The following is a 14,639-nucleotide window of genomic DNA, read 5'->3' on the forward strand; positions in this document are numbered from 1 at the left end:
ATATTTTTGCTAGAATACCATTAAAAAAAAACAATAAACCCAAAATCACATGTCCAGCTCTCTGGTACATTTTTACATGCATAATAACAACCCCCAAATTACAATGCGATTTCTATTTAATGTACCATGTATGAACTTGAATCTGGTAAAGGACATAAGGACAACAAGAAGGGCTTCTTCAAGTATATCAGCACCAAAAAGAAGACTAGGGAAAATTTGAGCCTGCTGCTGAATGAGGTGGGTGTCCTCATGACGGAGGATGCAGAGATGCTGAATATCTTTGCTTCAGTTTTTACTGCTAAGGCTGGCCCTCACGATTCCCAGGCCCAGCAAAGTCTGGAGGAAGGCAGACTGCCCTTTTGGTCAAGGAGGATCAGGTTACAGATCATCTAGGCGAACTGGACGCTCACATATCCATGGGCCCTGATGAGGTGCACTCATAAGTGCTGAGGAGGCTGGCAGGTGGTGTTATTAAACTGCTCTTCATCATCTTTGACAGATTAAGGAGAACAGGAGATGTGCCTGAGGACTGGAGAAAAGACAACATCACTCCAAATCTTTGAAAAGGGCAAGAAAGAGGACCTAGGAAACTACAGGCCAGACAGCCTCACCTCCATACCTGGAAAGGTGATGAATAGCTCATTCTGAATGTCATCTCCAAGCATCTGGGGAAAAAAGAAGGTTATCAGGAGCGGTCAGCATGGGCTCACCAAGGGGAAATCATGCTTTACCAATCTGATAGCCTTCTACAATGGCATGACTGGCTGGGCAGATGAGGGAAGAGCAGTGGGCATCGTTTACCTCAAATTCAGCAAGGCTTTAGACACTATTATCCACAATATCCTCATAGGTAAGCTTAGGAAGCATGGGTTAGATGAGTGGACAGTGAGTTGGATGGAGAACTGGCTGGATGGCAGAACTCAGAGGGTTGTCAGGGGCAACGCAAGTCTAGTTGAAAGGCTGGGGCCAGCCGGTGTTCCCCAGGGGTCAGAACTCAGCCCAGTCTTGTTCAACGTGTTCATCAATGACATGGATGAGTGGACAGCATGTATCCTCAGCAATTTTTCTGATGACACAAAACAGAGGAACAGTTGATATACCAGAAGGCTGTGCTGCTGTTTAGTGGGATGAAGTTTAACGTGGTTTAACCTAGGCAAGTGTAGAGTCCTGCCACCTGGGATGAATAACCCCATGCATCAGTACAGGTTAAGGGTTTACCAGCTGGAAAGCAGCTCTGCGGAGAATGACCTGGGAGTCCTGGCAGGCAACAAGCTGACAATGAGCCAGCAATGTGCCCTTATGGCCAAGGGTATCCTGGGATCCAGCAAGAAGCGTGGAGCAAGCAGGTCAAAGGAGGTTACCCTCCCTGTCTACTCTGCCCCATGAGACCCCATCTGAAGTATTGGGTCCAGTTCTGGGTTCCCAGTTCATGAAAGACAAGGAACTACTGGAGAGAGCTGATCTCTCTTATGACAAGAGGCTGAGTGAGCTTCATCTGTTTCACTTGGAAAAGAGAAGACTGAGAGGGGACCTTATCAATACCTATACTGAGGGGCAGGTGTCAAGAGGACGGGGCCAGACTTCTCAGTGGTGTCCAGTGACAAGACAAGGGGCAATGGGCACAAACTGAAACCCATGAAGTTTCACCTCAACATAGGAAAAACTTCTTTACTGTGAGGGTGAGAGAGCAGTAGAACAGTCTGCCCAGGAAGGTTGTGGAGTATCCTTCCCTGGAGATATCAAAAACCTGCCAGGACACATTCCTGTGCAATCTGCTCTAGGGGAACCTGCTTTAGCAGAGGGGTTGGACTAGGTGATCTCCAGAAGACTCTTCCAACCCCAACCATTCTCTGATTTTTCATTTTTAGCTCTTCTGACATTCAGTTATGACAGTAAAAAGCACATTCTTTATTAATGATCAATATTACCTTATATTTATAAAACTTTTCTGACTGAGTAAGTGTATGCAGTAACAAACTGCTGTAGAACTCTGCTTTCTGTATGATCATTGCCGAAAAGCCTGCCTTTTTATCATTTTAAAGCTATTCTGCACAGCACAGTTTGGTCATTGCTGATGTTAATTTTATTAACGCTTACATTAAAGCTGGTGAAGGGGCTGGAGAACAGGCCTTATGAGGAACGGCTGAGAGGGCTGGGGTTTTTTAGCCTGGAGAAGAGGAGGCTGAGGGGAGACCTCATTGCTCTCTACAACTACCTGAAAGGAGGTTGTGGAGAGGAGGGAGCTGGCCTCTTCTCCCAAGTGACAGGGGACAGGACAAGAGGGAATGGCCTCAAGCTCCGCCAGGGGAGGTTTAGGCTGGACATTAGGAAAAACTTTTTCACAGAAAGGGTCATTGGGCACTGGCAGAGGCTGCCCAGGGAGGTGGTTGAATCACCTTCCCTGGAGGTGTTTAAGGCACGGGTGGACGAGGTGCTGAGGGCCATGGTTTAGCGTTTGATAGGAATGGTTGGACTCGATGATCCCGTGGGTCTCTTCCAACCTGGTGATTCTATGATTCTATGATTAGACAGGTGTTTGTGATAAGTTTCAAGTTTGCATCACAACTAGCACTCTGTACTTATTTTCACATTTTTATTTCTACACAGGTATGTATGTGCCAGTATTCCTGGAGAACAAAGTTAAATTTATTCCTAAGAAAAAGGCAGATAGCAAAGAACATAAGGAAATGCACTCCACAGTGTTCTGCTGTATATTAGACCTTGTGATGTGACCACAGCATGGTGATTTAAACCAGACAAAGTTCTTCCAAGTTTCCATTTGATTCTCTGGGAAGATTAAAGCTCTTTAATCTTGTTGCAGCACAGATCCTGCCTATGACCTGTTTTCATGACTTTGTGTTAATGATTAGAGCATTGGATAACATGGAAATATTTTTGTTAATATCTCCAACATCTATTCTATTAATGACAACTTTCAGATATTTGTTTTTATTTTCAGGTATTTTAAGCCATCCAACAACCACAGCATGCAACATAACAAATCTGACTATTGCTTGCTCGTATTTTTACCCTATATGTATAGCTTACCTTAGCATATTGTAAAAATATTATATACTTCCATTTTATTTCTGCTTACAAAGGTACTTGCACTGTTTGCTGATCATTCCATTCTTTGAGCATACTTTAAGGACCTAACCAGTACTAGGATTATTGACGTAGAATTAAGTGTTTCACTATTTTCACTTGGCTTGGGAGAACTACAAGCATAGCTTGACCAAGAAGTTTTGTACTCAACAGTATAAAGAGAGAGTGTACAGCCTCTCCACATCCCTCTAGTCCAGCTGAAATACTTGATAATATGTAGAACAGTGTTTATATTTCAATTCTTTTTATTAAGGCATAGCATAGAAAGAATGGACAAAATAAACAGGACAGCATCGTCACTAAGCAAAAAACAAGCTCAAAAATCTGTTTTCTTTGAGTCTATAAAATGTATAGCTTTTGTCACCAAAGAGAGGAATACTCTGACTTTGCCCTCTGGATATTTCACCTCTTCACAACTACTGCTACAGTTTCCATACAGAATGCGTATACACTACAAAGTGTTAGACCTCATCACATTATTCATACAGTATACCACCTTTTTAGACAAAAAAGATTTTTTTTCTGAAAACCCTCAGATACTGAGGGGGTTAGGCATCTCAGTGACTCTCGGCAGTTCATGTTTGTCCTCAGATGCAGAGATAGGAACAAGCTCTGCTTGTGCACTTGGAAGACTGGATGCATGTCAGGAGCCATAAAACTGCATTAGCATGGTATTACACTTTACTGTAATGTAAGAGATTATCGTGTCAGCCACGGCAGCATGTTTATACGGCTTCCAGACTTTGAGTCTCTCAAAACTCTGCCTTAACCTGTGAATAGCTACAAAATAAGTCTGCATCATCTGAAAGTACAGGAGCTAAATACTTCCAGAAGGTTTATTGCAAAAATTTTCATAATGAAATATTGTTTATTTTTTATTGTTTTTAAAAAGTCATCCCTAATTATTCTACTGTTCAATGTAAAATCAGGTTATTGGGATATGATTTTGAACCACAATCTTAATCTTGGGCTTTTTTTGAAAGCAATAGCTTTATATATTTTCATAAAAAATGATTTTTAGAAAAACAATGGCAAAGAATGAAAACTTTCAAAATAAACAGAAGAGTACAGATGCCATTAAATAATTTTTACAATCCAACTAGGGGAACATTTTGCCAAAACCAAAGCTGTGGCCACAAAAATGTAAACATGTGAAACCCCCACCTTCTTGCAATTTACTTTTAATATTTTTTTTAAATGTGATCCAAGAGCATTAACAAACTTTAAATAAAAGGATTAACAAGGCATGCGACTGAACAGGAAGAGATTAACAGAAAACCCAAGTACTTTTTTGTAAAGAAAGTTCTGCAAATACTCCTGAGAAATTAGACAAACTTCCCGTAAAGTAGAAGTAATTCTCTAAGTATTTAAGAAGACAGAAAATACATTCAGCAACTCATGATTATTCCAGTAGGATGTAAGTCAGTTAATTTCTGAAGCACGGCTCATTTAACAACAGCTTTATTTTCAGATCTGTTCACAAACAAGTTTTTCCATACCAAAACTATATAAAGCTAAAGGAATGGGAGAATTTCAAAGCTATGGTAATAATTAACAAGATTCAATACATCTGCCATTATTGCTTTTTTTCCCTTGGTTATACTCCTGCAGAGATTTCTGACCTTACTTGGGTCTTATTTTCAAATAATAATAATCTTTTCCTCTTTCTTTTTTTTTTTTAAATAAATAATCACAGACATAATTTCACAGCCAGCTCTACTTTTGCTTGCCCCTGGAGGTTGTGTGGGGACACAGACTACTGCAGGACACTGACTCTCACTCCTAGTGCACTTAAAAGCAATCAAGCCGAGTTTCTTTAAAAATCCAGCTTTTACTGAAGTTTCCCTTAGCAAGCTCCAGAGAAAAACTATTATCATGATGTAACAGCCTGTTTCCAAGCGTTATCTAGGAACCTAAGTTTTCTTTAATTGCAGGAGATCTGCAATTAAATTAATTTGCAGTAACCTGCAAGACTTAGCAGATTAAGGCAATTATAGATATTTTAAAGTAATTTAAGGAACTGAATCTGTTCTAAGGAAAAGCAGCTGCATCAAAAACCTTTCATCTCTTAACCCTAAAAACAAAAATCTTTTCACAGCAGCCCAAAGCTGAATTCTTTCTAGATACTCTTGATGTTACTTTTACTCTTCACAAATTAAACGAGTGATACCTGTCTACAATTAAGCTGAAATGGAAACTTGACAGTTAGAACAGACTTAGGTAACCTACTTAGCAAGAGACTGCCGGAGCATAAATGAAGTTATTTAGCCCTCCTGTGGCTGTACTCAGGACTTGAAAGTCATCAGTGAAGTATGCCACATCCCTCCAGGATTACAAGATACAAACAAGCCTATTACCTACTGGACTCGCCATTCGACAGTAGAAGTTCTATAAAAAAACCCGAGTGTCCTCTACTGACATAAAAAGGCTCTTAAAAATTGAATACCAGTTGAGGAGGACTGAAATACACAAAAGCGTAATTGCTGCCTCTGGTAATTAGCTACTGGCACCCTTCCCTTCCCCCCCCAAATGAGTACACAGAAACAGTTACAATAGATCAAACTCATCTGCATGTTTCATGAAGAAATAATGCTTTTCCCCTCTTTTCTGTAAAATGGAATTACAATTCCTTAAGCACGAAGTCAACTTTAAAACTATAAAAAATCTGGGTGCTATGGGGGGAAAACATTTCAGGAAATCAGAACAGCATTTTTCCAAGGTAATTAGCCAACCTGAAGATCAGAAAAAGGTTTTTCATTTAAGATAATTTCTTGTAATTCAGTGAAAATGAAAGAAGGTGCAGAAACTATAGGTATTCCTCCAACTGTGCTTTGGAAAAGCATGAGAATAAGTATTTAAGTGCTCTCTGGAAGATTCTGGAACTAGTCATAAGGTATTTAAGCAAGTCAGATTCCTTGTGCAAATAAAGCAGAGAAAAAAAATTGTCATTTACTACAACCATTACCTTACTTGAAAGAATGGTCTATTTTAAAGAGATTGATTGCAAACCAAATAAAAATCCTTTAGATTTCTGAACTGTGAAATCCACCCCTCAATAGAAACATTAAAAAAAAATAAATTCAAAGGGCAAGAACATAGAAGCAGCATTTCAAGAGCAAATCACTATTTGGGAAGGGGGAGGGCAAAATAGAAATAGTTGTTGTCAGTCATCACCTAACTGTCCTATCTCACCTTTGATTGGATCAACCCTCCTCAAATAGGGCAATCCAGGATTATTAAGAGGCCTGCTGAAGAGAAAATAAAAACACAATATAGACGAGGTATTTTAGGAGTGATACATACACTGGAAAAAGTAGGAAGTTCACCGAACAGAAAATGACACTCTGCACACACCAAAATTCATAGAATATTTATAAAACACTATGTTGGGTGACACTGTATTTTACAATACCTTTACTCATTCCTTTATCATCACAGAAACAAAGTTCCACACAAACATTTGCTACAGTGATAAGAGCAAGCTTGATCTCTCTGTATACATTCCTTAGTAATTTAAGTGAATTTTCTTAAAACTATTTAATGAAGTATAGCCTTATAAAATTATTATCTTGGAGTCATTTTCAGATACTCAGTTGTCACTTCAGACCAAAACAACTTCATTTTCTCGAATGGCAAAATTGGTAAATGTTTAGGTAAAACTGGATGCATGCACAGAAGACCCTGTAATCTTTTCCCCACTTTTAACATAATATTGTCCTTTCTATATCATCCTACAGCAGTATGCTGAAGCCACTTTTCACAAATCCAGTCCGAGATCCATCCTTAATGCCTCCTCCTACCTTTTCTCTTTGCAACTGCCTAACATTTCGCGAACAGAACAAATTAAAAATGTATCCAGTCCATGAACCTGCAGTTCTCCTACACAACAGTCATACATTTCCACCTTTAAAGAGCTAGTTCTTGCCACCTCTCTAACTGTACATTAACTGAAGCAAAATTCCATATTTCAATGGCTGAGATTCAGTTACAAAATCCTAAACTGCTTTTCAATCTATTAAAAGTCTGTATACACCTAACACATTTATAAGACACCAGGTCCCAAGCACCTCAATATTTTTATTTTTTTTCAGTATTTATAAAACTTTGAGAAAGACTTTCTTCTTCCCTCTTGGATACATGTATTATTAATGTTCAAGATAATTCTTCCATTATTTGCCTTAGGAATTTAAATTCTACATGCAACAGCTAATCTGTAGTAACTGTACATGCTGGCATAGAATCACTAAGGTTGGAAAACACCTCTAAGATCATCAAGTCCAACTGTCAGCCCAACACCACCACTGATGCTTCAGGACTCTCCTTTTTAGCTACACCGATGTATTTATTGGAGTGCTTACTGTTTTCTCATGGTAAAGTTGCCTGAAAGGCAAGCTTGCAAGAGGAACAAATCCCACCAAGAGTACTGATACTTATTCAAAAAGCAGCTCCTGGAACAAAGAATAATCTGAAGACAAAAGGCCCAGGATAATGCCCATCTCTTTCCTCACCCTATATCAGCTTCCACTGACCCAGCAGTGCGATGCTAAGTCTGCCCCAGACGTGCTGTGTGGGGCAAAACCACCGCCGACTTCAGTGGGCCACATTTAAAAATAAGTTGTTACCTGACTGTTAGCTCTGCCATCAGCTTTTGCCTCTGGGTATTTGATAAACTCTGGGTAATTTCTACCTGTCTGAGCACAAACACAGCAGCTGGCCAAGGTCAACAGAGCGTGGCAGCTACTCCCTCATTATCTGTCTACATCTAACCAAAATTGTGTTATAAGATCATAAAGGATAATATGTGATATCTAAGACTTAGAAGTTAATAGAGAAGTTTAGAGGACTGAGGTCAGAGAAATAAAGACAAAGCCTCCCCTCAAAATAGGATTTACAATATTCACAACTTTTTAGCAATAGTGAGTTTAAAATTTCTAATTCAGTTCTCTCTACAGCTTCATTATTATAAACTCTTGGCAAAATTTAGTTGGAAAACACCTCTGGAGACAATCTAGTCCAGTACCCTCACCAAAACAGAGCCAACCTCCAAGTTCTGTTGTATTGTCCAGGACCCGATGTTCAGGACACTGCTGGAAACCACAGGTATGAGATACTCTAGGCACCTGCTCCAGGGCTGAACCATGCTCACCATAAAAAACTTTCCCTTTTGCCAAATTTGAACTTCCCTCATGCACCTTGTGACAGTTTGAAGTGACAGGGCCAGACTGACAGAACTAAAGCAATACAGGTGACACACAGATGATTCATATTGCATTGCTATGTGTACTGTTTAATCTGTAAATTCTAACACTGCTATCAGTAGAATTTAGCTGTCCTATTCTTAAATACAGAGAGTGTGAGAAAATGTATCATGGTCAGCATTATCAGAAGAATTGGGCTGTGCCACCTTAATAGTAGCTTCTTTAGCATAAACAGGATGAGAAAAAGGCCATCAACAACATGTCTAACCAATCAGCAAGAGCACAAGCACTGTGTGAAAGCAGAGGAGCTGTGCAGGAGTGCTGCACCTCAACAGCCCCTTTAGCTTGGGGATAACAGATATCCAGCTCCTTCCTTATCTCCCACTCTTGGAACATTGGCCACGCTGCAGGAGCAGGGGGTGGGCAATGAACAGCTGCGATCAGAGATCCCACGTAATTAGAATGATGCAAGTTGTTTATTCAATGATATAAAATCTGGGCCATTTTGCCATGATCTTTGGGGACCCCACCTACGAGTCAACACACTGCATAGTACCCCCCAATTGTCTGTGACAGGCTCTCCAAATCTCACTGCAAGAGGGGCTCCTGTGGCAACTTCGATCTGGATGATCATAACAAGGCAATTGGTGATGGATCTTCCTTAATTACTATACTTATTCTCTTGTAGTAATGATTAGAAGCATTGCCTTGAAAGCTGTTACTGTTAACATGTTGTTAACCACTACTAATCTCGTTACCTTCCTTGTTGTAATAAGTTGAGTAAAATTTGACTTCACATTATATTGGAGAGTTTGGGCTTTTATGCTGACTGCGCTTAGCACCCTATGGTAAAACACTGTTGCCTCTTATCCTTTTACTGGCCCCTCTAACAAGATACTGGCTCCATCTTCTTCACAAATCTGTTTTATGTAGGGAAAAGAATCTCCTGGCATGCAATAACAGAACAGCAGCAACTGTCACAGGTGCTGTCTTCTCACTCTACCTGTCCACACTTTTAGAGCAGTTTTTAGGTGAACACAGGAAAGGAGGGTAACCAATTGCAGATGTACCTCAGATATCTCTTTTCAAAACCTTTAATATGCAAAACAATCAAGCAAAAATAGTTTCTACTAAAGAAAAATGCTCCGTATGTTGCTGATCATTGAAAAAGAGTTCAGTGTTTTTATACAAGAGAAGGAAGGCAGTTTTCCTCAAGATAACTGAAAAAATAAGAAAGTAAACTTTCCTAATCCAGAATAGTCCCTTGCCTTAAAGATACAGATGTTCATACAGTGGACAGCAATATAAAGTTGCCTCTGCTTGCTTTTAATGGTTTATTTAGGTTCCAGAAGACACATAACATTTCCTTTCTCTTTGAATACTTTGTCTTGTTTCTTGGGAAACAAATTCAGCCTGCAATGAGCTCTGTACTGTCAGAGCTAGATTCCTTCTGGTATACCAGCTGTCTTCTTTAAGGCTAATATGGGTATCTTCATAGTTCATAACTTATAATACCTAGTTTATGAAACACTCAATAAATCAAGTACATTGGTACAAAATCAAATGATGTATTTAACAGAAAAAAAAAATAGAGGCAGAAGTTATAATTAATCCATTGTTTGGGATGGATAGAGAACAATCTTCTAGGTTTGGAGCATTCTTCTAGGTTTGAGTCAGGTTTTAGGCTGAGATGAATAACCCCAAATTAAATTCTTATTAAGAAATCTGCATTCCTTCCTGCTGCAGCTCTTGGCAAGTAAAAAAAAAAAAAAAAAGTTAAACCAATTTTTTATTGTAATGTAAAGGATATATAAGACCTTGTCCCAATCCAAATTAAATATCTGGAGACAGACATTCTTTGGAATCAAAGCATAAAGATATAAAAATGGTTTAAGTATTCAGATACTTCCTGGCCTTGCATGGGATTATGCGCCTGCCTTGTCATCCACTACTGTTTCAAAAAGTGCACTTCAAGGTAACGTGGATCCATCTAAGAAAATACTATAACTTCACGCAACAGATGATACTACATAGAAACGTTTATAGGTGTTTTCCTAAGCATAACTGCATTAAAATTAAGTTAGGTAAATCCCAATAAAGGTGCCATTCCTATCACACCTGCAGGTACCCAAAGCCACAAAGAAGTATATTGTCATTAAAAGTTATATAACATTGGAAAGTAACTGGAATACAGTGTAGCTGCATCTCCTACTTCCAGTTAATTTTTAACAATTTACCACTGTTGGCAGGATTGAGCTGCTGGACTACTACTACAACTCTAAATTGCTTTTCACAAAAAGACAGCCAATTACTTTAATAGGATTTTAAACCAGTACAATTATTGCCTAATTTTTCAAGTTTTAATTTCAACCTGTTTAAAAACTAAACATGTCCTTCATTATCAAAGTCACTAGAAAATAAGAGCTTGATAGCAAAACCAGATATAAAACCCAAAAAAGAAGTTAGTTTCATTCATTCTTTAATTCTTGCCAAAGCTGAGACAAGTAAAAGGGTGAGAAATTAAGATCGATTTTAATTCCTCCTTCATCAAGGTGGCCAGAGATAACGTGATAAGCAATTCTGAAAATTTTATATCCACTTTCTACACCTAGAACTGCAGTTTACTTCAAGCAGTTTATGGTAATCCACAGTTGCTGTTAGATTTCACTGCTCTGGAACAACAGCTATTAATTTTGATTATTCTTTCAAAGAGCATGATCCTCAGCTCAGATAAGCACCAGAGATCTGTGTGTGCTACCCAGTAGCCACCTCTGCCTTTTGACAGTCACAAACAGATCCATAGCCTTTTATTAGGCAGAAGTCTTGCACGACTTAGAAGCGTAAATTGCATCCACAGCTGAGATAACTTTCTGCCCGTTTCCCTGCCTGCCTGCCACATCCTCAGGTCTCCAAATGCTACCTTCCACCTCACGTCTCACCAAATCCCCACTGTTCCTCGCTAAACCCTATCAGAACCCTATCAGAAACGGCGTGACCAGCAGGTCCAGGGAGGTTATTCTCCCTCTGTGCTCGGCACTGGTGAGACCGCTCCTCGAATCCTGTGTTCAGTTCTGGGCCCCTCACCACAAGAAGGATGTTGAGGCTCTGGAGCGAGTCCAGAGAAGAGCAACAAAGCTGGTGAGGGGGCTGGAGAACAGGCCTTATGAAGAGCAGCTGAGAGAGCTGGGGTTGTTTAGCCTGGAGAAGAGGAGGCTGAGGGGAAACCTCATTGCTCTCTACAACTACCTGAAAGGAGGTTGTAGAGAGGAGGGTGCTGGCCTCTTCTCCCAAGTGACAGGGGACAGGACAAGAGGGAACGGCCTCAAGCTCCGCCAGGGAAGGTTCAGGCTTGACATCATGAAAAAATATTTCACAGAAAGGGTCATTGGGCACTGGAACAGGCTGCCCAGGGAGATGGTTGATTCACCTTCCCTGGAGGTGTTTAAGGCACGGGTGGATGAGGTGCCGAGGGCTATGGTTTAGTGATTGGTAGGAATGGTTGGACTCGATAATCCAGTGGGTCCTTTCCAACCTAGTGATTCTGTGATTCTAACCGCAACGCTCTGAATGGATCGGTCGGTGGGCAGGTTTGGTTTCGCCTCAGCCCCCACCCCTTCAGGTTTAAGCACCTCTCCGCCCTGACCTAGGGGTTCAGGTCACCGGCCCGCCGGGCTGAGCCTCTCGGATCAAGACCCGAAGGCAGCGACATGAAACCTCCCCGTGCCTCCGCTCCCTCCCTTCCCCCTCCCCATACACGCCCTCTTTCCCACCGCAGCGCGCGCTCCCGGCTCTCCCCCCGCCTCCATCCCGCGCGCTCCCGAGCCGCTCCCCGCGTCCTGCACAACCGCGCGCGCTCCCGGCTCGCTCCCCGCCGCTCCCGCGCCGAGCGGTCTCCTCGCCGGCAGAGGGAGCCGCCCCGCGGGGCCCTCCCCGCCTCTCCCCCGACTCCGCCGTGTCGGGGCGGTCCCGCCCGGCGCGCTCACCCGGCACGGCCCGTCCTGGAAGACGCGCGGGTCCAGGTTGCAGGCGATGGTGGCGGTGGGCAGGTCCCGCAGCGACACCGCCTCCATCTCGCCGTCAACGAAGCTCCAGTCTGTCTCGGCCTCGGGCGGCAGCGCCCCCTCTTCTTCTTCCTCGCCCTCCTCCTCGTTTTCCTCCTTCTCCGCTTCCTCGGGCGGCAGCGGCTGCCGGAGCGGCTCCTCCTGCCCCGCTGGGCCCCTCCCGCCGCCGCTCTCCATGGCCGGGGGCGAGCGGAGCCCCCGCGGGGCGGGGCCCGCCGGAAGCGCCGAGCGCCGGTTCGGCTCCCGCCTTGGCGCGCGCACGCGGAACTTTACAGCTTCCCCCACACACCGCCCCCCCCACCACACCAACCCCGGCTCCTCTTTCTTTCCTCCCCCGCGCCGGTTAAACCGCCGCCGCCTTCTCCCCCTCCACCTACCCACCCCACCCCACCCCGGGGCGTGCGGCGCCCTGCGAACCAATGGGAAACCGCCGCCGCCGCAACAGGTGGCCGGGCCGAGCGGGGCGCCGCTTCCGCCATCTTGAGTGCGGGCAGAGGGCGCCCGCCCGGGGTGGGTGGGGGTTAGGGGTGAGTGTGGGCACCCCGCGAGAGAGAATCACAGAGTGGTTGGGGTTGGAAGGGACCTTAAAGCCCATCCAATCCCCCCACCACCAACCCCGCCATGGGCAGGGACATCCCACCAGCCCAGGCTGTCCAAGGCCCCATCCAACCTGGCCTTGAACACCTCCAGGGATGGGGCAGCCACAGCTTCCCTGGGCAACCTGTGCCAGGGCCTCACCACTATCATCGTGAAGAAATCCTTCCTAATGGCTAATCTATATCTGCCCCTTCCAATTTAAAGCCATTCCCCCTTGTCCTATCACTCCATGCCTTTGTAAGGTTCCCGCCCCCCAGCTTTCCTGCCGCCCCTTCAGGTACTGGCAGGTAGCTATAAGATCTCCTCAGAGCCTTCTCCAGGCTGAACAAGCCCAACTCTCTCAGTCTGTCCTCATATTGGAGGTGGTCCAGCCCTCGGATCATCTTTATAAGCCTCTTCTGGACGCGTTCCAACAGCTCCATATCCTTCTTAATGTTGAGCACCTCATCTCCTTGTCTTGTAAACCCCTCCAGGGATGGTGACTCCACTTCCCTGGGCAGACTCTGCCAGTGCCAGAGAACCCTTACAGTGAAGAAACTTTTCCTGATGTCCAATCTGAACCTGCCCTGGTGCAGCTTGAGGCCATTCCCTATTGCCTGTCACTTTGCAGAAGAGATCAGCACTCTTCTCCCCATACCCTCCTTTCAGGCAGTTGTAGGTAGCGATGAGGTTTCCCCTCAGCCTCCTTTTACCCAGGCTGAACAACCCCAGTTCCTTCAGCCCTTCCTCATACGACTCCAGATAAGGTCAAGGTGACTGGGCAAGGCATACCGTGTTCACACAGCTGCGTCTTGCAGCAGGAGTGGAGTGTGGAAAATCATATTCCTCTTACTAGCCTTAAGGACAAGCCACCTAACCCTTGATGTTCTCTAAACGGCTAATTGAATAGACAATGGAAACATGGTGGGAGCCATAACAGTGTCTGGCATCTGTGCACTTTGGTCACAACAACCCCTTGAAATGCTACAGGCCTGGGGAAGAGCGGCCCAGTGGGAAAAGACATGGGAGTGCTGGTCAACAGCCAGCTGAACATGAGCTAACAGTGTACCCAGGTGGCTAAGAAGGCCAAGAGCATCCTGACTTATATTTAAAATTGATGTTGCCAGGAGAAGTAGAGAAGTAATCGTGCTCCTATACTTGGTGCTAGCGAGGCCACCTCAAATACTGTGTTCAGTTTTGAGCCCCTCAGTACAAGAAGGATGTTGGAGTGTATCCAGAGGAGGGCAATGAAGCTGGTTAAGGGTCTAGAGCATGAATCTTACAAGGAGGGGCTGAGGGAGCTGGGATTGTTTAGCCTGGAGAAGAGGAGGTTGAGCGGAGACCTTACCACTGCCTAAAACTGCCTGGAAGTAGGTTGTAGTGAGGTGGGTGTTGGTCTGTTCACCCAAATAAGAAGAGATAGGACAAGAGGGAATGGCCTCAAGCTGTGCTAGGGGAGGTTTAGGTTGAACATTAGAAAACAATTGTTTACTGAAAGAGTGGTGAAGCATTGGAACAGGCTGCCCAGGGAAGTGGTGGAGTCTCCTTCCCTGGAGGCGTTCAAAAAACGTGTAGATGTGACACTTTGGGACATGGTTTAGTAGGCATAGTGGTGTTGGGCTGATAGTTGGACTGGATGATCTTATAGATTTTTTCCAACCTTCACAATTCTGTGATTCTATGATTTCCTTGTGTGAAG

General features: G+C 43.6%; 1 protein-coding gene across 1 annotated transcript in view; it reads right to left on the reverse strand.

The window, feature by feature from the left end:
• RCAN1 (regulator of calcineurin 1) overlaps window positions 1-12,587 on the reverse strand; it is a 46,805-nt gene extending 34,218 nt beyond the window's left edge. Inside the window, exon 1 of the mRNA XM_069871973.1 lies at window positions 12,287-12,587. Coding sequence (XP_069728074.1) covers window positions 12,287-12,541 — 255 coding nt within the window. The 5' untranslated portion in view covers window positions 12,542-12,587. The remainder of the gene's footprint in view (window positions 1-12,286) is intronic.
• Window positions 12,588-14,639: the final 2,052 nt, after the last annotated feature.

Source organism: Phaenicophaeus curvirostris, chromosome 1 (genome assembly GCF_032191515.1).
Source record: "Phaenicophaeus curvirostris isolate KB17595 chromosome 1, BPBGC_Pcur_1.0, whole genome shotgun sequence".
NCBI classification, from domain to species: domain Eukaryota; kingdom Metazoa; phylum Chordata; class Aves; order Cuculiformes; family Cuculidae; genus Phaenicophaeus; species Phaenicophaeus curvirostris.